At 40.4% G+C, this 21,823-nt stretch overlaps 2 protein-coding genes across 4 annotated transcripts in view; both read right to left on the reverse strand.

The window, feature by feature from the left end:
* The window catches only part of LOC307003492 (NACHT, LRR and PYD domains-containing protein 3-like), a 123,132-nt gene that overhangs the window by 50,773 nt on the left and 50,536 nt on the right, over window positions 1-21,823 (reverse strand). For 2 of the 3 annotated variants that reach the window (XM_079621993.1, XM_079621994.1), the window contains 3 exons: window positions 14,429-14,602; window positions 13,349-13,522; window positions 11,725-11,898 (listed from right to left, as the gene is read on the reverse strand). The exons of the other annotated variant lie outside the window; for it this stretch is intronic. In XM_079621993.1, coding sequence (XP_079478119.1) covers window positions 11,725-11,898; window positions 13,349-13,522; window positions 14,429-14,602 — 522 coding nt within the window. The remainder of the gene's footprint in view (window positions 1-11,724; window positions 11,899-13,348; window positions 13,523-14,428; window positions 14,603-21,823) is intronic. 3 annotated transcript variants of the gene reach the window in all.
* Window positions 1,775-11,563, reverse strand: LOC307003679 (E3 SUMO-protein ligase ZBED1-like). The gene is made up of 2 exons (XM_079622394.1): window positions 9,729-11,563; window positions 1,775-9,402 (listed from the first exon to the last, which is right to left on the reverse strand). The coding sequence occupies exons 1-2, from the start codon at window positions 10,561-10,563 to the stop codon at window positions 9,059-9,061; spliced, it is 1,179 nt and encodes a 392-aa protein (XP_079478520.1). The 5' UTR covers window positions 10,564-11,563; the 3' UTR covers window positions 1,775-9,058.

A 21,823-nucleotide genomic window follows, 5' to 3' on the forward strand; every position in this document is an offset into this window, starting at 1 on the left:
GTGCTAATGTACATGAGAATGAGAAAAAGAGTCAAAACAAATTTAAGCCCATTCGAAATTCTCTTTGGTAGACCACCATTCATGGGAATAGAAGGGGGGAAACGCAGGCTTCCATCAACTGATGTGTGTGAAAATGAAATGTTAAATTACTGCAAAGAAATGTCCTGTCTGTTATCCAATATTTCTGTGCAGGTGAAAGCTACCCAGGGGAAGGTTGCTGAAACGTTTTTGCATAAGATTAAGCCGGGAGACTTCGTGGTGATCCGTGACCTGAGGAAAAAAAAACTGGAGGGCGAAGCGGTGGCGAGGACCGTATCAAGTTCTGCTGATAACACACACGGCGGTGAAAATCGGAGAGAGAGCTACGTGGGTTCACGCCAATCACTGCAGGAAGGTTCCGCCCATATCGGAAGAGCAACAGCAGGAGGAACCTCAGCAGCAACAAGTTCAACAATAAGCCCGAGATCGAACCCAAACACCAAGTGCAAGTGCAAAAATCACTCAGGAGGAGTGGTAAGGCCGGTGTGCAGGGTAAAGCCAGTTGTATAGCCACAACCAGAGACATTGATCACTGCAAAGAGCTGTAATAACTAGACAGGATGGATCGTTCGAAACCATGGCACACATTCAGATTGCCAGGAATGTGCGGACCTTGTAAAACTACATTCATTTTGACTTTGATATCAGTGACTATTAGTTTGATCATTTTATGTTTCAATGAGGACTTGAAAGTATGGTCTGCGGAAAGACACACCAACGGGACTGAAACGGCCGTGCTGAACAGCACCATCAGACAACGTGATAAAAGAGACACATTCACAGAAGTGGAGCCGGTGGAAGGACTGGAGGGAAGCACCATCACGATAGAAGAAGGATCAAGTGTAACTTTCAAGTGCAACCCATTTCAAAAGAACTGTCACGAGTGCGATGGACATACTGAAGAGTACGCACATTTCTACTTCTGCGAGAGCCCATGTAAGTGGACAGACGTAAAGGCATACGCTTATCACCACAAGTCGGAATACGATAACAGATTTCTGGTGCGGGATGAAGACGAAATGGGCAACAACAGATACGGGATGAGAGTGGAATTGAGACATGCAACTCGTGCTGACCAAGGCAGATACTACTGCGCCCTGGACTTGGCTGGGACTGACTGGTATGAAACAATAGACATTATGGTAGTCGAGGCAACCAAACCACGAACAGCAACGACGGCGACACCTTTTTTGTCACCTGAGGCCGAACAGGCTACTGAAGAGGAACTGGCCTGGATGGGAAATGGAGACACAAGCAAAGGTCAGATAAATCCTGAAGTGCAGAAAGCCATGATGAAATGCCAGGGAAACAAAGCTTGTGCGCTGGCAATATTGCAGAAAGAGGAACTGGAAATCAAAACTAGCTGCTGGATGTGCCTACAAATGTCTCATGCCTGGAAAGCTGTCCCCCTGATGGCAGAAACAGTCAAAGAAACTAAGTGTCTAATTCCTCAACAAATGACTGATGTGCTAAAAACTGTTGTGGATCTGGAGGAAGGAAGGACACCGACGAAACAGCCTGCTGACGACTGTGAGCACATACAGCAGTACAACAACACTGAGATAGTAATTCCACCTTTGAGGGTAATGTATGCCCAGGGTGATGTTTGCGTATGTTTCAACAGACCGAGACTGTTAAAAACTGGGTGGTCTGACTGCAGTCAAAATAAACGTACATGACAGAGCTATGAACAATTGTACAGCGACCATCAACAACACAGCAATTAATTTCACATGCCCATTCCACAAACCGAACGAAAGTTCACCAGCGGCAGTGTGGGTGTGTGGTGACAGGGCGTATCACCGTTTGCCTAAGAAAGACTGGTCAGGTTGCTGTTATCCAGCTTTGATGAACGTGGGAACTTCTGTGTATTTGCCAAGTAGCATAGGTAAGAGGGAGAGACGGGATGTTACAATTTTGCCAGGGGTTTTGCCAAAGTATTACGCAGGGTACACACTTACGGATCCATGGACAACACCAGGAGCAAATATAGGTTGGTCAATTTTCTTAGGGGTGGGTACAGCGATAACGATTAATAAGATTAATGGGTTAGCATGGACTGTTTTAGCAATAGCCAATAGCACAGAAAACGCTTTAACATTGATAAGTGACGAAATGAGGCAACTGAGGGACGCAGTCATCCAGAACCGTTTAATTCTTGATATGCTTACGGCAGAAAGGGGTGGAGTCTGTAAAATGCTTGGGATATCTTGTTGTTTTAACATTCCTGATTACAGTGATAATATAACCAACATAATTGAACACATGAGAGAGGCCGTAAAGGAACCTGAAAGGGCCAACAACCAATGGGCGGGGTGGATTATGTCCTTTTGGGGAGATTGGATGCACTGGATAATTCAGACTGTTCTGCCAATTGTAGTAATAGGAATTCTGATTATATTATGCTTGCCATGCATTATAAGATGCATTTCAAGCTCAGTACAGAGATCGGTCAGGGCTGGGACGTCCATTCAAGCAGTGAAACTGACTGTTTATCCAAAAGCTGATGAAGAACAATGTGACGATTATGAGAGTGATGACATTTACACAGAAATGTGATAAACTGTTTTTGTTTTGCCTTTCTAGAACATAAAAAGAGGGATTTCTATGTTTTAGCTTTTATTTTCTTTCATAGCTTGAAATTATTGCTTATTGATTATTAGCTTTATTAATATTCTTTTTGATTGTTTTATTATCTTCTTTCTGAAAAGTTTCAAGTAGAATGATCAGATATACAAAAAATCAGAATGAAGAGTATAACTGTGATGAAAAGATTTGAAACAATTATAATCATTTTTGGGACGTTGTGGGTTTGTTTTACACTGAATTAATTGTTTGATTTTTGACATTTGAAATGTTTACCTGACTTTTGATTTTGAAAATGTAGCCATGTACAGGATTGACAAGTTTTAACTGAATAGTTTGTAATTACCCTTTAATAGTATAATCATGCATTAATTAGAAAACAAGCGTGAATTTTCAAGAAATAATTTATCAGAGAATGATAAAAAGCGGGAATTGTTTTGGGAAAATTCAGTATTTCTATGTTTAATTTGTATTTCTATGTTTCATTTGTTTTTACTACTGTTGATCTCATCAAATCATGTATTTCTCTGAGTGTCTTAACAGCTGACGGAAGACAGGAAAGAACAAACACAATAAAACAGATGGGCAGGGGGAGATTGTAACACCTGGGCCCGAGAAAGGTTTTAGCCAGGAGAATACAGGGGTCATTCAGTAATAAAGTGAAGCCCCATACCCTCATCAGGAGGGGAACAGGAGGGTAATTAAGTCATAAATGGAAGCTTTTTGACTTCCCGGGGACAAAGAACAATTTGACCTGCCTAAGGGGGGTAGAAGCCAACTCAAACCAGCTAGATCTGGGTTTATCAGTACGGAAAGTTACGGAAACTGGGGAGGAGGAGTAAACTGTATAAAAGCTATGCCTTTTATGGGTCTGTTAGGTTCTGTCTTCCGGTCGCTAGGTAGCTGTGGTGACCTGACCAGACCTCTCTAAGAGAATAAACCTTTTCTCTATAAAACAATTTGCCTCTGAAAGTTTTCTTTACCTGTTGATGCTGTTAATTAATATTGTATTAAGGGAATTGCCATAACACATTTAATTTTTCAATTTGACAGGAATGATGCACTGAAACCATTAAAACTTTAACAGTCTTAGTTTTCAAATAATACCTAATGCATATGATGTTTCCATTTAACTCACTCATTGACCAACTGCTTTGCATGTGTCCAACAATTTTAAAAAACAGAGGGAGAGAAACACCAGTCTATGCATCTGATTATGTTGTTTGTTCTTTGACTTTTGATTTATGTAATTTTGTTTTTATTTTTAGAATACCAGTTGATGAGCTGCAATGCAGTGGAAATGTAAGTCATGCACTTACACATCAGAAAAGAGGGCACAACTTCTTAAACACTACCGCATAAGCCATGGAACATATTCACGAATTGTTCCAGTACCATGTCTCCATACTGAATGTCCATGTACTTTTAAGTCATTCAATGCATTAAAAGTGCATTTATCAAAAATCCATTCCCAGCATAGAATTCCAGAATCAAGTAGTTTTGGTCGTGCTTTAGTTTCTTACAAGTGCCATGTTTGTGACTTAACTGAGCCATGTAGCAAGTCAGATTATTTTGCCCATTTGCGTACTCATTTGAGGAATAACGAGAAAGTTCAGTGTCCTTTCAAAGACTGTTCATTTGAGACTACTGTTTACTCCACGTTTAATGCGCATAAAAGTAAAGCACACCACCACCACTTATATGAAGATTTTAAAGTAGGGGTTGTTTTAAGCACACAACTTAGTCACACAGAAGAAGATACAGCTGATCCACTTGTTGACAGATCAGGCAGTGAAGATGAATGTAATGTGGCAGTGGAACAAGACAATTTGGATGACACAAAACAAAAGTTGGAACACAATTTGGCATCACTTTTTCTGAAAATGCAAACAATCTTGCATATTTCTGAAATGATCCAACAGTTGAATCAAATCAATTTATTGTCTGCGCCACTGTTATATAGCACAATACAGCAGACTCTTGTTAAGCACTACGGTGAGGTAGAAAGCACAGTTGTGAAAGAGCTTGTCAAGACAGTTACTGACAGCAATGTGCTGTTACACTGTACAAAAGAAGGAGCTCCTCTATCCACAACTAATAGGAGAGCATCATACTTCATGAGAGAATTTCCAGTTGTTATTCCTTTTGAGTACAAAATAGATGGAGATGATCAATATTATGTGTATGTCCCAATTATTCAAATGTTGCAGAAATTGCTAAATAAAAAGGAAGTTCTTGATGAGGTGCTGGCTGCAGGTGAGACCTCAAGGGGATACAGTAGTTACAGGGATGGTACCCATTATAGGGATAATTCATTTTTTGCAGAAGGTGATTGTAGAATATCCCTTAATCTCTACATAGATGATTTTGAAGTGGCCAATCCACTTGGAACATCACGAAAAAAAACACAAATTGTGTGCCACCTACTGGGTTTTTGCAAACTTGCCTGCAAAACACACATCATCTTTGCACACCATTCAGCTAGCTCTAGTGTATTCAGCTAGTGTAAAACAAATGTAGTTAAGCAACATGGCTATTCAAAAGTACTCCACCCACTAATTGAAGACCTGAAATGTCTTGAAGAGCAGGGAGTATACGTTGAGCAGTTGGGATCATGTGTAACGGGATCTGTTCTGCATGTCCTGGCAGATAATCTGGGTGCCCATTCTTTGGCAGGCTTTCAGGAGAGCTTTAGAGTGAATTTTCCTTGTAGATTTTGCATGGCCACAAGGGATGACATTCAAGTCAAAGAAGTTGGGTCCGGCTCTTTTGAAATGAGGACAAAAGAAAAACACCAACAGCATGTTCAAGATGTTCTAGAGGATAGTACTTTGGTGGCACAGTATGGTGTGAAGAGTAGCTGTCCATTGAGTGACAATTTGAAACACTTTAATGCAGTTGGTGGTTTCCCCCCAGATCTATTGCATGATCTTTTGGGGGGGGGGTTGTTCCTGTAGAGATGGCGGTGTGTTTGCAAGATTTAATTGGCAAACATTACTTTTCCCTGGATTCCTTAAATGGTGCCATCAAACAATTCCCATACAAATTTTCAGACAGGACTGACCAGCCACAGCCAATTCCAAAAACGTACGCAAGTAAACGAACAATAGGGGGAAACGGCCATGAGAATTGGGCCCTGTTGCGGCTCCTCCCACTCTTGATTGGCCATAAAGTGGGAGAGAATGACCATACCTGGGAAATTCTAATGTTGTTGAAAGATATTGTCGAATTGGCTTTGTCTACCCACTTTTCTGATGAGACTGTGGATTTCTTGAATTGCAAGATCTCAGATCACAGAGCATTACTTAAAGTGTTTCCAAACTTTGTGCTGCGTCCAAAGCATCACTACATGGAGCATTATCCTCAGCTGATCAGAATGTATGGACCATTGAGGAATTTATGGACAATCAGATTTGAGGGGAAACATAAATTCTTCAAGAAAGTGATCCGTGATGCACAAAATTTCAAAAATGTCCCCCTTATGCTGGCAAAGAAGCACCAAATGGCAATTGCCTATCACATGGATGCCGGTTCTTTTTTCAAGCCAAGAGTACAAATGGACAGGGTGTGTAGTTCACTTATCACGGCCTTTCCTGAAAACGTTCAGGAATATCTAGAGCTGCGGAGTCCTAGTTGTAGTACTGTGCTAGTTTCATCCAGTGTTTACATTGATGGAATTAAGTACTGCCCAAACATGGTGGTTTCAGTTGGATCTTGTTCAGGTTTGCCAGAATTCATGCAGATTGAGAAAATCTTGACGATCAACACTGACATAATGTTCCTCTGCAAACCTCAGACTGCATGGTACATTGAGCATTTGCGCTCTTATGAATTGTGCAGCTTACATTCACTGCAAGTTGTTCTGCCTTCTGAACTAAATGACCCCTTCCCTTTGGCAGCTTATAATGTTCGAGGCCAGTTCTATGTTACATTGAATTATTACATCTGCTGCTAAATTACATTCTTTTGTATTATGGCTTGTTCTTTTTCTTCCATTTTAGAATTTCACTTAGCCATGTCGATGATACTCCGCGTTATTGTCCACGACGGTGACATCAGAAAAGTAACCGTTCTTGAAAAACCAGCTGATGTTGATGCCTTGAAACAAGTGTTGCAAGAGAAGCTGCAGCTCACATACACATTCAATGTCCAATTTGAAGACCCTGACTTTAATCATGCATTGTGTAATGTCAGTCACATTAATGATTTGCCAGAGAGGGCAACACTGAAAATAATTCCTCAAGAAACATCTCCCTCCTCAAGTCAAGCTAGCACTGTACTTCTCTCAAGTTCTGATACATCAGAACAGTTGTCTGCTGAACGACAGCTTGAATGGCCTGAGGATTTTGAAATACCCAAATTATCAGTTAATGTTGAGTACCGTCTCCGTCAGGGAAACCTTGCTTTTATGAAGGATGGTACAACTCTTAATGTTGGAAGAGACATAAAACATGACATACTGGAAGCACTTGCTGGGGCCATGTACACCTTTAAGGTGTATCCAAGAGATGAAGATTTTGCCCAAGTTGCTGCATCTCTAATCAAAGCACATCCCTGTTTGACTGAACAGGGCTCCCCAACAGGCTCAGCTGGCTGGAAAAACAGCCTGAAATTTAAAATGGCAAACTATAGAACAAAACTCCGTAAATGTGGCTGTAGTGATGTTGCAGTTGGGGAAAAGAGAGGTGCAACCATGGCAACAAAGTTTTTTTTTAACGCATTTCAGACAGCAGAAAGTGCACCCCGTTTGTTTTCTTTATTTTACAATACCGTAAAGTTTTGTCGTTATTGTGAGTGTACACAAATAGAAGTAGAAAATGGCTCTGAGGGCAACTTAAATAGGCAGTTGGCTCCGCCCGTTTTGGCGGGCTGAAAAGCCATTTGTCTGTGCAGGTGTACAGACGTGAACCAATCATGCTTAAGTATTTTGGAGAAAACTGATTTTCCCCATAAGCGTCAGGAATAATTCTGACACAATGCTCATTCCTATTGTCTCAGGGAACCAAGGTTACGTTAGTAACCGGAACGTTATGTTTATGTATGATCTTATATTGCTTTCGAATCTCATGAAGTATGAAACAACAGCTAGTAAAACAAATTATTCTATCAAGTTAGCTTAAACCTACCCTTTCCATAAAATTTAAATTTACTGTAGTTTCATAATTAAAATACTTTAAAAACTGATGAAAACAAACAAGATTACTTACGGCGTCTGTTAAACTATGTAATACGATCTGTATGCCTTATCACTAGTGAAGCTTAAAAAGCAAGAAAAGTGAAGTAGAAGAAGAGCAGTAGGGCTGGGCGATTTTGCCAAAAAAAAAAATCTTCGATTTTTAAAGAAAAATTAGAGTTTCGATTCGATTTTTTTCTCAATGCACTTAAAAAATGACTGCAGACATCAGATAAAGTGTCAAAAGTGCAACTTTATTGCTATGATTGTCCTCAAGAGTTAAAATGCGTAGAATCCCAAAACAAAAAGTAAATGAGGCTCTGTCATTCAACAATTTCAAGCTTTAACCCAGGTTTAAGCAAAAGTGCAACAACTTCACAGTAGCTTAAATTTTCTGTTCAAGAAATCAGATAATTACAAAATTTGTAACATATAACATTACAATTAAAAAAATAAACTCTTCTCAGTATAGTGTGAATATAAAAAATGAAACATGCCTGTGGCAGACATATAGCCTGCTCAAAGAGTGAACAAATGTAAACTTTTATCTATAACAACGAAACACGTGCTTGTTAGATCTCTGAAACATTGTGCATGCTCATTCTAAACATTTTTTGCAAGAAAGATGAGCCTGTCCACAACCTCTGGCTTAAGGCAGGCCCGGTTGCAGGTAACTATTCCCCCACCCACACTAAATACCCTCTCTGAGGGGGCACTAGTGGCTGGAATAGAAAGATATTTTTTAGCCAGTAAGCTTAGCCTTGGAAAGTTGGGCTGATGCAGCTTCCACCATTCAAGAGGATCTGTGTCTGGCTCTATGTCTGGAATAAGGACATATGTTGCAAGCTCAGTCTCAATTTTTGTTTTCTCAGATTGTGGGTGTGGCGTGGTGGATGGTGCACTGTTTTTAAAGAAGGCACCCGGAGTCATTTTCTTTTTTGGTGGGGTGTTCTCTTGAACAGCTGAGGGACCAGCTTCCTCTGTGGTAGAGTTGCAGAGAGCAGAGATTTCAGACACCGCTCTTTTTTTGACAACTTCCAGTTTGCTAGCATCAATGTAAGTTGTACGGAACCTCGGGTCTAAAAGTGTGGCCATGTCCAAAAGTTCCTCTTTCTCCAAATCACAGTATTTACTTTCGAGGTAACGCATGATGTTAGCTTTGATTGTTTTTGTTAGCTCCAAATCTTCCTCCTCTGGCAGGAGGAGACTTGTTTTAAACAAATGCAGCACTGGTTTGATGCATGACACACTGACATATGATTACCCTGACAGTGCATCAGTGAAGTCCTGGAGAGGTTTCACTGCTTTGTTGGTGGCTTCTAATACTTCCAAATCTTGCCACGTGGGAACAAGATGATGCGTTTTCTTGTCCGCACCCAGGACACGAGTTATTGCCTTCTCTTGCTCAAGAAAGCGCTCAATCATCTTTTGACGAGACCCCCAACGTGTTGGGGATTCTGAGATCAAAAGATGCTGGGGAAGTCCAAGCTCAGCCTGCACCTCTGTCATGTCTCGCATTTTTTTCCAGCTGTAGGAGAAGGCTGACACAGCTTTTTTGCAGACCCCTATGGCCCGATCGATCCTTGGATCCTTCACACCATTCTCTGTAATAAATGTAAAAAGATATTTAGTATATTTTTTGTCACTCCAAACTATATATTTGATTACATGCGTTTTTAAAATTGTTTTCTACTTTTATCACAATTTTAATAGCTGTAACACAGTTTAATACATAATGTATAATGAATGCAGATTAAAGAAAAGTCAGGTTTATTTATGTAAATAAACTAAAATAAACTGTAAATATGAATTTATGTCTGTGTGTAAACCAGTTGAAATATATACCATGTTCTGGCTATTAAATTATGAGCAAACAGTACTTTACAATGTGCAAGTATGTGCACCTTTTTATTCTTACACCAACTCTTACCTATAGCGTTGTGGAGTCTGTGGCCAAAACACTGCAAGCTGGGCCAGTTGTTGTCCTTAAGGGCTTTTATGATGTTGGTGCCACTATCAGATGTGATGTAGACGAGTCGTTCCTCCGAAAGTCCCCAGGAGCTGAGAGCGTCTTTTAAGCCATGGGCAATTATCTCACCAGTGTGGTTGTCGGGGAAATACGCTGTCTGAAGGCAGATGCTGCGCAGAGTCCAACTAATGTTGATGTAGTGAACCGTCAGACTCAGATATGGCTGCATCGTCCGGCTGGACCACAGGTCCGTTGTGGCTGAGTAAAACTGCATCTCCTCCAGCTCACTGCGGATCTTTTCCCGAGTTGTATTGTACAGGTGAGGCAGCGCTACATTGGCGAAATACTTGCGACTGGGGACAACATACCTCGCATCTAATACTTTTAGCATGTGATTAAAGCCTCGCTTTTCGACAGAATAAATTGGAAGCATGTCTGTGGCAATATAAAACGTGATCGCCTCTGTAATCGCTTTCCATCGCGCTCCGTTCTTATAAGGCACACAGTTTGTAAAGCTCTCAGGAAGTGTAGTTTGCTTTTTAGCAGGTGTGCTAGAGGAGCCGTTTTCGCTACGGAGCCGGCTGCACTTCTCCCATTCTTCCCGATGTTTATTCCTCAGGTGCTGGAAAAGATTTGTTGTACTGCTGCTTCCAGTAGCAACAGCCTTGAAACATATTTTGCAGCAAGGCTTCGACTGTGTTTCGTCTGCTGCATCAAAACCAAACCAGTTCCAAATTACGGAATTACCTGTGCCTTTCTTTGGAAGTAACGTTAGTTCTCTGCTACACGATGCCATGTTGTTTTGACTGTGTTACGGTGGGGCGGGGGCTTGCTCATATCGCGCTACGGTAACGCACAAGAACGAAACGCGGAAAAGTCAGAAAAAACTATTGTGGCAAAAAACTCGAGTTTGCAAAATAAAAATCGTTTTAAACTACAAAATCGATAAATCGATTTTTTGCCCAGCCCTAAAGAGCAGTAGTGATGACATCAGCGATTTCAGAGGGAGGGGCTCTGATGACATGCCGAATGGCTGTTTCATTGTGACTTGAGATAGGGGGTGTGATTAGTAGGGGCGTGGTTTGTAGTACCACAGGTTAGACACACTTGGAGAGCACCACATTGGGTGCTTCTCAATATCCCTCCTTGTCTCCTCGCTCCTCCGTCCTCCATCCTATGACCCGGAAACCGATCGAGCTCAGCCATCTTGAAGGACATCTCAATTCTCTAATTGCACCATGAGGAGGCGAGGATCGAGGAGTGAGGAGGCTTCCAGAGGAGCTATGAGCGAGGATACAAGGGTGTATCCTATGCGGAAGTGCTTTATTGACTAAACGTGATGCACGTGTAAATTCTCCTCCCCCTTCACATCGGTCACAATAATTTTATAGTTATATAATTTTATTGCAGTTTATATATATATTTATTATGAATTTCTTAACCAAACTTCAACAACATAAGGGCATATCTTTTGAGCGCTGCTGATGACGCTGTAAAGTGATGCTCGAGTGATCAAGTATTCCAATGTATAAAAAAGATTTCATTCGATTCCTATGTCCTCCTTTCCTTTCCTTGCAGCCTTCCCCCGCGTCCTCCAGGGGGTGGAGCTGAGACGCGAGGAAAGGAAACGAGGATGCACAAATAAGGATTGAGAAGCACCCATAGGGTCCTATTTCATGGCTTGTTGTGATGAATAACACTCTAACATGTCAATAACTTTAAGTAGTACAGTGAAGTTTAAAAAATATAACACTTTAGAATATAGATTTGTAAAATGTGTGAATCAATGCGAATCGGCAGAAGATAGAATCTTGATTCATATGTAAATCGTTTTTTTCCCACCACCCCTATTCATCAACCAATCAGATTCATGCATTCAACAGCCCCCGTAGTATAGATTTATATAAAGCACACATTATTATTAACATTAATTAATTAATGAAAGTCAAACTCAAACCTCAGTATGTTGAGTTGACAGTTTGGACTCTTCAATCCAGCACAGAGCAGCTTCAGTCCTGAATCCTGCAGGTCATTGTTACTCAGGTTCAGCTCTCTCAGGGAGGAGTTTGATGATTGTAGAACTGAAGCCACAATTTCAGAGTGCGGATCAGTGAGATTACAGGCTGTTAATCTGAAGGGAAAAAAAGACTCTGGTTAAAAGGTTATGATCAGTCAAGAACCCACCACCCCACACACACATACAAATAAAAGTATCTATCACAACTTCGCTTGACAAAATTTCACTGAAACTTTGTGTAGCACACTTAAAGGGATACTTCACCCCTGTAAATATGAATGTGTATTTAAAATGGGTCAATTTAGTTATGGCTCATGTGGATGAAAGACAACAACTCCCAGAATGCACTTGTCCCTACTACTCAGCTTTCTCCACAGAATAATAACCTGTTAGCTTAGCTTCCAAAAAAAGATGGCTGTAACTATTTGTATATTCTGTGAGTGAGATCCCACCCTCTATGGGCAGGTTGAAAACATACGGATCTATCGCCTTCTACTGGCTGTAGTTTTTAGTTTCAATTAGAAGCACCCACTTACTGATGGCTGAGCGTAATGCGCATGCTCAAACTGAGCTTGACGACGTAGATGTGACGTGAGCAACCTGTCTGACAGTTGTAAGTCTTCTAGTAGCTGTGCCGAGAGAAATCTGAATCATTCCCTTCCGAATCTCGCAGAGACGGAGAGCGTTAGTATTAGCTGTCCATGAGCTAGCAGCAGGATACAAACCTCAGTATGTTAACAGTTTGGAGATGTTCAAGAGCAGGAAGGCCTTAGTTGCACCTTTATTTGACATTTCATGCACTTATATGTTCTTACAGTGTACTTACTTTAGAAAGTACTGGGTAATATAAGGTAACTGCATGGGTTAAGGTTAGGTCACGTTCTTACAGGGCTTTTCACACTGCAATTAACCACTGGTTACAGTCATTCTAAACCCCCCTTTTAACCCCCTTTTTAAAATAAATATTTTACACTTGTAAATTAGAAGTGGGTTTAGCTGGATTAGAGCCGCTTCTGCACTGTTAACCCCGCATTGCAGAGTGTGAAACGATACAGTGTTAGAATGTTACGGCTAGATACTTAGCAATGGACAGCCAATTGAGTGCCTCAAGTTCACATGCTTTGTTTGGTCACAGAACTTGATCTCCTATGCACTCTCTAATATCCCACCTTCACTAACTGCAAGTTAATCAATTACGAATTGTGATAGGATGGTAATTTTGTTCTCCAAAATGACGAGATTGGCTGCCTTTGATAAGGCTATTCTCACGTGACGGAAGACTACTATTCACTTTTATGAAGATCTAGCAACGACAATTAAGGAAAGAAGAAATACGGGACAAAAATTATTTTCTCATAATAATTTGGGACACTTAAAAGAGAGTTAAAATACGGGACGGTCCAAGGAAAAACGTGACGTGTGGTCACCCTATGCACGTGTAATCCATAGTGAGTTCAATATATTCAAGGGCCGAGCAATGAAGGGAGGTGTGTCGATTTCAAATATTGAGTGTTTCTCAGAAATCACTTTCTGCTACTTTACAGAATGAATGTGAAACTCAAACCTCAGTATGTTGACACCACAGTTTGGACTCTTCAGTCCAGCACAGAGCAGCTTCAGTCCTGTATCCTGCAAGTGATTGTTACTCAGGTCCAGCTCTCTCAGGGAGGAGTTTGATGACTGTAGAACTGAAGCCACAACTTCACAATGCTGATCACTGAGATCACAGGCTGTTAATCTGAAAAAAGAGATGATAATGGTTAAAAGGTTATGATCAGTCAAGAGCTTGGTCTTGTGTTAAGAATGGAGAAGCTTTTGAGCACTGGAGAGATGTTCAAGAGCGGGAAGGCCTGGGTTGCACTTTTATTTGACATTTCATGCACTTATATGTTCTTACAGTGTACTTACTTTAGAAAGTACTGGGTACTATAAGGTAACTGCATAGGTTACGGTTAGGTCACATTCTTACAGGGCTTTTCACACTGCAATTAACCACTGTTTATAGTCATTCTAAACCACCCTTTTAACCCTGGTTAAAGAAATATTTCACACTTGTAAATTAGAAGTGGGTTTAGCTGGATTAGAGACGCTTCTGCACTGTTAACCCCGCATTGCAGAGTGTGAAACGATACAGTGTTAGAATGTTACGGCTAGATACTTAGCAATGGACAGCCAATTGAGTGCCTCAAGTTCACATGCTTTGTTTGGTCACAGAACTTGATCTCCTATGCACTCTCTAATATCCCGCCTTCACTAACTGCAAGTTAATCAATTACGAATTGTGATAGGATGGTAATTTTGTTCTCCAAAATGACGAGATTGGCTGCCTTTGATAAGGCTTTTTTTTAAGTGACGGAAGACTACTATTCACTTTTATGAAGACCTAGCAACAACAATTTAGGAAAGAAGAAATACGGGACAACAATTATTTTCTCATAATAATTTGGGACACTTAAAAGAGAGATAAAATACGGGACTGTCCAAGGAAAAACGGGACGTGTGGTCACCCTATGCACGTGTAATCCATAGTGTGTTCAATATATTCAGGGGCCGAGCAATGAAGGGAGGTGTGTCGATTTCAAATATTGAGTGTTTCTCAGAAATCGCTTTCTGTTACTTTACAGAATGAATGTGAAACTCAAACCTCAGTATGTCGACACCACAGTTTGGACTCTTCAGTCCAGCACAGAGCAGCTTCAGTCCTGTATCCTGCAAGTGATTGTTACTCAGGTCCAGTTCTGTCAGGGAGGAGTTTGATGACTGTAGAATTGAAGCCACAACTTCACAATGCTGATCACTGAGATCACAGGCTGTTAATCTGAAAAAAGAGATGACAATGGTTAAAAGGTTATGATCAGTCAAGAGCTCGGTCCTGTGTTAAGAATGGAGAAGCTTCTGAGCACTGGAGAGATGTTCGAGAGCGGGAAGGCCTGGGTTGCTTTTATTTGACGTTTCATGCACTTATATGTTCTTACAGTGTACTTACTTTAGAAATGTTGTGAATTAATTAGAAGAGAAATGTTTAATTCATTATCTTTAGTAATAACAGAAACAGTTGTCATTTACAAGGTTGTTCAGCTTTAAGAAAAGTCTACCCATGATGCATAGTGGGCGAGAGCGCGCATAAAGAAAAAGAGATGAAAGAAAAGTGATTGACTTCATGTATGTGCGCTGTATCAATGTGGAATCCTGTTCGTGAATTTCAGTAAACAGTTCGTTTTACTTTAAATCAAGTCGTCAGTGGTCATTACTGCTTGTTAAGGAAGAAAAGATACGACAATCTTTGGTGCCAAAACCCAGGATAACTTGCAGGCAACATCCGAAATGGCGGAGCGACTTGAAAGACTACTCAGAAAACGGAGAGCTGTACGCGGATCCACGACGAGACTTTTGCAAGACATCGAAACAGAGGTTGGCAAAGAAGAACCGATCGTTGACAGATTATGTGAACTGTTAGCCCTGTTATCTGCAAAAGAGGAAACGCTGCTGAAGTTAGATAGCGAAACAGAGGAGTGTACAGAAATTGATGATTTGGAAAATGAAGTTGTTGATGCGGAGGAATATAGAGAGCGAGTCGTCAGCGCGAAGGCTCGCGTGCAGCGCGTGATGCAGAGAATCCGGGAAAGCACTAACAGCAGGCCGGGTGACGCAGTGCCGGTGCAGCGCGGACAAACAGTTAAGTTACCCAAGTTAATTATCAGCAAGTTCAGCGGTGAAATTAGCTTGTGGCAAGACTTTTGGAATCACTTTTGGACGCGCTGAGCAAAACAGAGAAGTTGAATTACTTAAAGACATATGTAACCGGCGCTGCTTCAAAGGCAATAGTGGGACTGATGTTGACAGACGGCAATTACGATCACGCGATCGATCTGCTTCAGAACCGGTTCGGAAGAAAGGATCTGCTCATTAATGCGCATATGACCAAGTTGTTGAATCTCTGCCCAGTAAAGAAATCACACGATGTCAGTGCTCTGAGACAACTTTACGATGAATGTGAAGTACAGATCCGTAGCTTAGAATCGCTGGGTGTTGCATCAGAGGCATACGGCAGCCTGCTGTGCCCTGTTCTGCTACAGATGATTCCAGACGACATTGCTCTCCAGTACAGTCGCCAAAGAGGAACCAGTGATGAATGGAAGGTCTTTGAAGTTATGGAATTTCTACAGAAAGAGATTCTGAGCAGAGAAAGAGCCTTGCAACTGATTAAGCCAGGCAATTCCAAAGACAGCCAGAGCTATCACAAACCATTTAAAAGACCAGACACACCAATTGAAATAAAGCTGAAAAAGCATCACATGCCATCAGCTGCAGTACTGCAAACCGCCAGTCAAAGAATACAGAACTGTCTTTTCTGTGACAGTGCAGCTCACAAAACAGAACTGTGTCCAGGAACTGATATTGCTGCACGAAAAGGAAAATTGATGAAACTAGGACATTGCTTTGTTTGTCTTAGGCCGAAGCACATTGCAAGATACTGTAAGGCCTAGGTGTGCTGTAATGTGTGTGGAGATAGACATCATAGTGCTGTGTGTGAGAAAGGAGAAACAAACACTTTAGACACTGACTACAAAGATTATGTAGTTTCTTCATTTACTTCACATTCTGTTAAGATGCAGCCCAATAAACAGACCACTGTGCTTCTTCAGACTGTAAGAGCATGGGCAGAAGGACCTGGTGGACGTAAAAGCATTCGTTGCTTACTGGATGGGGGCAGTCAGAGAAGCTTCATCATTGAGAACACAGTTAGAGCTTTAAAATTGCCTGTGACAAAGCAAGAAACGTTCACTCCTCATACTTTCGGCTTTGCTGCACCAGTAACATCAAGGCGCAACACAGTGAAAGTCGTTCTGCAAAGTATCTGGAACAAAGAGCAGAAGGTGGAAGTAGAAGCGCTCGAGACTCCTCAAGTGTGCAGTGCTGTGATGAAGATTCCAGGTGAGCACATCCAAGCAGAGTTGAAACGCAAAAGGCTTGCAGTTGGCAGACTACCCAGACCCCAGCACTTGTGATACAGAGTTGTCTATGCTGATTGGTGCAGACTATTATTGGCATATAGTGTCAGGCCAAGTGGAAAGAATCACAGAAGCACTTGTGGCCATTGAGAGCATTTTTGGAAGGTCAGTGTAGGGCCCAGTCACAATGTCCAGTGTTTCTGACACAGCATGCATGCACATTCAAATTAATGAAGACACGCTGGTCTCAGAACGTCTGAAAGCCTTCTGGGAAATAGAGTCCCTTGGCATTACCATGCAGCAGACAGACAGCCCTTGGAAGAGCTAGGAGATAAAAGCTGGTTCAGTCTGTCTGGGGGTGTGTCACTCTTCTGCACAGGGTAACAACTGTGTATTAGACTGCTCCTATTCTTGCAAGAATAAATACTTCTATTTTATAATTTGACTCTGAGTGTCTCTTACGCAGTGATGTTTGTTTGATGAATTTTTGCCACAACAATTTGGTGTCAGAAAAGTGGGATTTCTTGGACGTGCCTCCTGGACCTGAGATCGGACGGTGTTTGGCCACCTGGACTGAGTAAGTTCCAGCTCTACCTCGTAAACTTGAGAGAGAGAGGCCGACCGATGTCAGAGCCAGGAGGGTCGAACACTGGAATCAAAAGAACTCAAGGTGGCTCAGAACAAAATCTCTGGGTAAGGTATAATTAAATTCAGTTTAATTGGGGAAAGAGTGAAATTGAACCATATTGGCTGAGGGCTGTTTCTGTGGTACGTAATCTGAGATTAATTGAGATCTATTTATAGATCAAGAGATTTCATACAGATAGGCAACCTTAAAAACTAGTTGTTCCACCACGGAGCGAATTATTTTTGGGTGCTGAGGCTAATTAGGGGGAACCAAGACAATCGTAACAGATTTTTGGTGAACCATGATTAGGAGGGCACTAATAGTGCAACCCGACCGATTTGGGTTAAAAGAAAAATCGGGTTTGTTGGGGACGCCTAACAGATCAGGAAAACGCACGTTAAAGAGAAATCCACAGAGAACAGAGAAGCAGCCAATATGGGGATGTCTCAAAAGCAAGCTTGCGAAATTTGGTACACCGGTGTTTTTGTCAAATAAGATCAAAATTAAGGGCAGAAATGTATGATAGAGCGCCACAAGATTAAAGACGGTGCGGGAATCAGTTGAACAGGGCAGTGAGAAACAGAAAGGTTGTTGTGTCTGCGTTCAACGTGTGTAAAAGTGTGAAAAGACAATGAGTTGTTGGCTTGAAGCAGATCAAAGAGAACGGAGTCGATGTAGAATGTATTTCCATAAAAGGGTTTTTATTTTTCATCCATTAGATGGATGCATGACATTAGATGTCAGAATATTTTTTTGTAACAAGAGTTGAAGTAGCAAGCAGCAATAAGGCTGTCTTTGTGAAGGATTGAGATTTGAGTAATATGATATTTTTTTGGTTTCTGTAAAAACAGTAGAGATAAGTGGGACTGAGACAGTAATGATAATACTTGTTGAATCTGCAGACTAACCATTTTGAGAAGAAAAGATGTAGAAAATGTATGTTATGAAAATAACATTTCTGATAAAATGTATGGAACTATTTATGAACGCCTGTTAAGTCAGATTAAGAAATGGTATAAAAAATGAGGTTCAGATTAAAAATAATAATAATAAGGTATTGAGTATGATTAACAGGGATTAACATGATATAAAGATAATGAATGTTTCATTAAGCAAAATGGGGAACAATTCTATATTTTAGTGGTAAAATAAAGAGGGAAATTATGTTTATTTTTAGTTTGACAACCATTGTCTTTTGAACCTAAAGACCTAAAGAAAATTGTCTTTTGAACCTAAAGAGCTATGCTTGGAGTACAGCAACAGCGCGTGCTTATTCAGCCTGGCTTCCGGATGTTAAATGTGTACTTGCTATTGTAATCAGTGTTGTTGATAATACCGAATTAGAGAGATGTAAAGACATATTTTGGAATTCAATAATGTAAAATGTCGGATATTTTGTTGATATTAAAGGTACACCGCGGAACTTTTGCGGACGCTAGGGGCGCTAGACCTGTAACTTTCACGTCTAGCACCCCTAGAGGCCACAAGCGCCGCAGCACTGTCGCAAAAGTCTAGAAGACATCCACTTAATAAATGGACGGCCGTAAAGCGATACGTTCTCCAGGTCACATGACCTGTCCAACGACGGTCCGTCTTCTCCAAACTTACATAGGCGGTATTTCAAGAGGGCAGCCCCGCTCGGAGCATTAATAGTGTCAAACACTGTATATTGGCCTGAGGAATCATTTTAAATAACTCGTATGCATCAACTCTTTAGGTCACAAAGTCCGCGGTGTGGCTTTAAGTCATTGAAGGAAAAAAGACAGTCTGTTTTATAAAGGAAATTATGGGTTGGGGATCATTTTCCCTGGACAAGTGTGGTTGAAGTTAAACAGAAACTTTGTGAAAACAACTTAGAAACAATTTATGCATTTCCGTGCAGTTTATGAAAATGAATGTTCTGCCAATAATAATGATGAAGATTATGATTTGGCTATTGATTGAATCCGCCACTGGTGGACTGTAAAAAAAATCCAGAGAACGGCTTATCAGCTCTGTTTACATTCCTGATTGGGACACACGGCTTCAAGTGTGTGCAGTAAGTTGGAGCTGTTTGAAAGCTCACGGTGATCGAACTATAGGAAAGGGGACAGAGAATGTTTTAATTGTGGTCAGCGGGGTCATTTAGCAGTAACTGTAAATGCCCACTCAGAAAGGTGTAAAAAAAAAGTTGATGGAAGGTGAAAGTGACGTGTATTAATGTGGGTTTGAAAGTAGAACAGGATTTGAAGACGATATTAAAGTTTTCGTCTGAGAAAGAACTAAGAATGTGAATGCAGTGCTAAGTTAATGAAAGAGAAAAGAAAGTTGATAGATGGAAGTCGTAAGGAAATCCTTTTTTTTTTTTAAAAAGGAAAAGAACTAAAGTACCAGTAAATGTAAAATTACAGATAAGAAAAATATTTGTAAAAGTAAAGGTAACTAAAAAGATGATTGTCTTTTAATGAAACGCTTAAAAAAAGGTTTTGGAAGATCCTAATTGCAGATTGATAAACCCCTAGAAGAGAAAATATGGGAAAATATGGTCAGATAAAGTTGTAATTGAGAACCTGACAACTAAAATTTAGATGTTTTAATGAAACGTTATTGAGAACTAGAATAACTATTTGTATTTAAGATCAAATAAGCAGAAGCAGTAGCACTGGGTTGCTAACTCTAAAACATTTTTGTAGAAAGGGATCTGATTAAACAAACAGCTTGGTAGTGTTGACCATGAAGGAACTAGAAGCTGATGTTTTGGTTTCAAAAGATAATAAACTGCCAGTGTGACAGTCTCAATATGAGTGGAATTTGTAATGTCTAAATTCCCTGATGTATGGGCAAAAGACAACTATAAAATTATTTTTATATTGAAAACGTATGTAATTTCTAGCAAAGGTGCCTTAAGCTGGGCTAGAATTAAAAGATAAAGAAGATAAAGTTGAGAATGTTTAGTATGAGAAACAGTGTATGAGTCTCTCTCTCATTCAATGTCAGAAGGCTGTTATCTTAGCCTGTCATGACAATAAGCTATTTATAGAAAAGCACAGTGTTTCAGTTGAAAATTATAGACACAGAGGTGTTAAAGGAAATCATTGCCATTCAGAGGGCAATTTGTACTTAAATATTTTAGATTGTAAAACTGAATGACTTTAAAGAAGTCTTTAAAATAATAATGTAGACCTAAATGACAGAAGTGACATTTTTGTACTTGTTATTTTAGGACCAGTAACGTCTTTGTCTGATCTTAGCCTTCACCATGACACAGGACCTATGACCATGGCTATAGACGTACACTGAATAGACGGATGTGAATAAAGTTTACTGAGATTGTTGATTCGGACAGGTCTTACAGATTTGAGATTAAATACTGTTGTTATTAACCTGTCTCCCTTAACACTATTAGGCAGTCCAGATGGAGGTGACTCTTGAATGTGCCTTTCCTAAGCTCCAGAAAACAGCTGAGTTCTGTGGAAGAAAACTGATTGTGTGATGGGAAAGAGCGGTTACTAGTGTGTACGTGGCTACTCAAGGACGGGAAGATCTTCCTGGCTAGGGGACTTATACCTAACGCAGGGGGCGCGAACACTGGGCATCTCCGGATGGAGGTGTTAAAATGTGAGAAAGGTATGAGAGTTGGACGCTGATTACTAGAGGCCACTGGGGTCAGCAGGGCATTTAGAGGTGAGATGCGCTGTGATGAGTTACGGCGGTCTGACCCAGAAAATGTGAGTTTCCTCTATACCACTCACCAGAAAAAAAAACCCCGCAATTCACTGTATGGCTTGTTTTCAATTGTGACAAGTCTGATGGAAATTATAGATAAGGAGCTAATGAGAAATGTGCTTTCAAGAGCCAGCTGTGACCATGAGGTGATTGTCATTATTTGTTGGGGAGACAGTAACAAACCTTATTAATTTATATCAGGAACATGTTGGTTGCCTTATGGGCAAGGAAAATTATAGAAGTGTTGATTTTGAACTAATATGTCTATAGGATGGTTTTAACTCCTGAAGATCATTAGACATGGTGGTGACTAAAGATTAAGATTTTTTTTGTAGAGTTTGGATAACAAAGGTTAGGTGAATTGAGAATTTATACAAGTATTCAAACTAAAGATAACCTTAGAAATGCTCATAGCATAATGTATTTTAGATTATTGTAATGGTTCTAATTTGAGTTAAACATTTGTATATTAACATTTGTGAACTATTAAGGGTTCTAGACTATGATTAATTAAGTTTCAGTCTTAGGAGGCTGTTGAAAAGATTATTTGTGAATAGTGAGAGAGACGCTGAGTGGAGGAAGGGATTTGGTACTCTGTCTGTCTTTTTGTTATCAGGCCTAGTAAGGCAAGCTTAAACAAAATAATGATAATGAACCAAAACAACCCAGCTGACTTTTCTAAAGAAAAATGAATAATGAACAGATAGAACATTTGAAACGGTTTTAGAGGCCAAATTTCAAAGATGTAAAATTA

Source organism: Phoxinus phoxinus, assembly GCF_949152265.1.
Source record: "Phoxinus phoxinus genome assembly, chromosome: 1".
Lineage (NCBI taxonomy): Eukaryota > Metazoa > Chordata > Actinopteri > Cypriniformes > Leuciscidae > Phoxinus > Phoxinus phoxinus.

Coding starts and splice junctions, on each gene's coding strand:
- LOC307003679 (XM_079622394.1), bottom strand. CDS start 10,563: ATGGCATCGTGTAGCAGAGAACTAACGTTACTTCCAAAGAAAGGCACA. Junction 9,403..9,728: donor CAGACTCCACAACGCTATAG/GTAAGAGTTGGT, acceptor CATTTATTACAG/AGAATGGTGTGAAGGATCCA.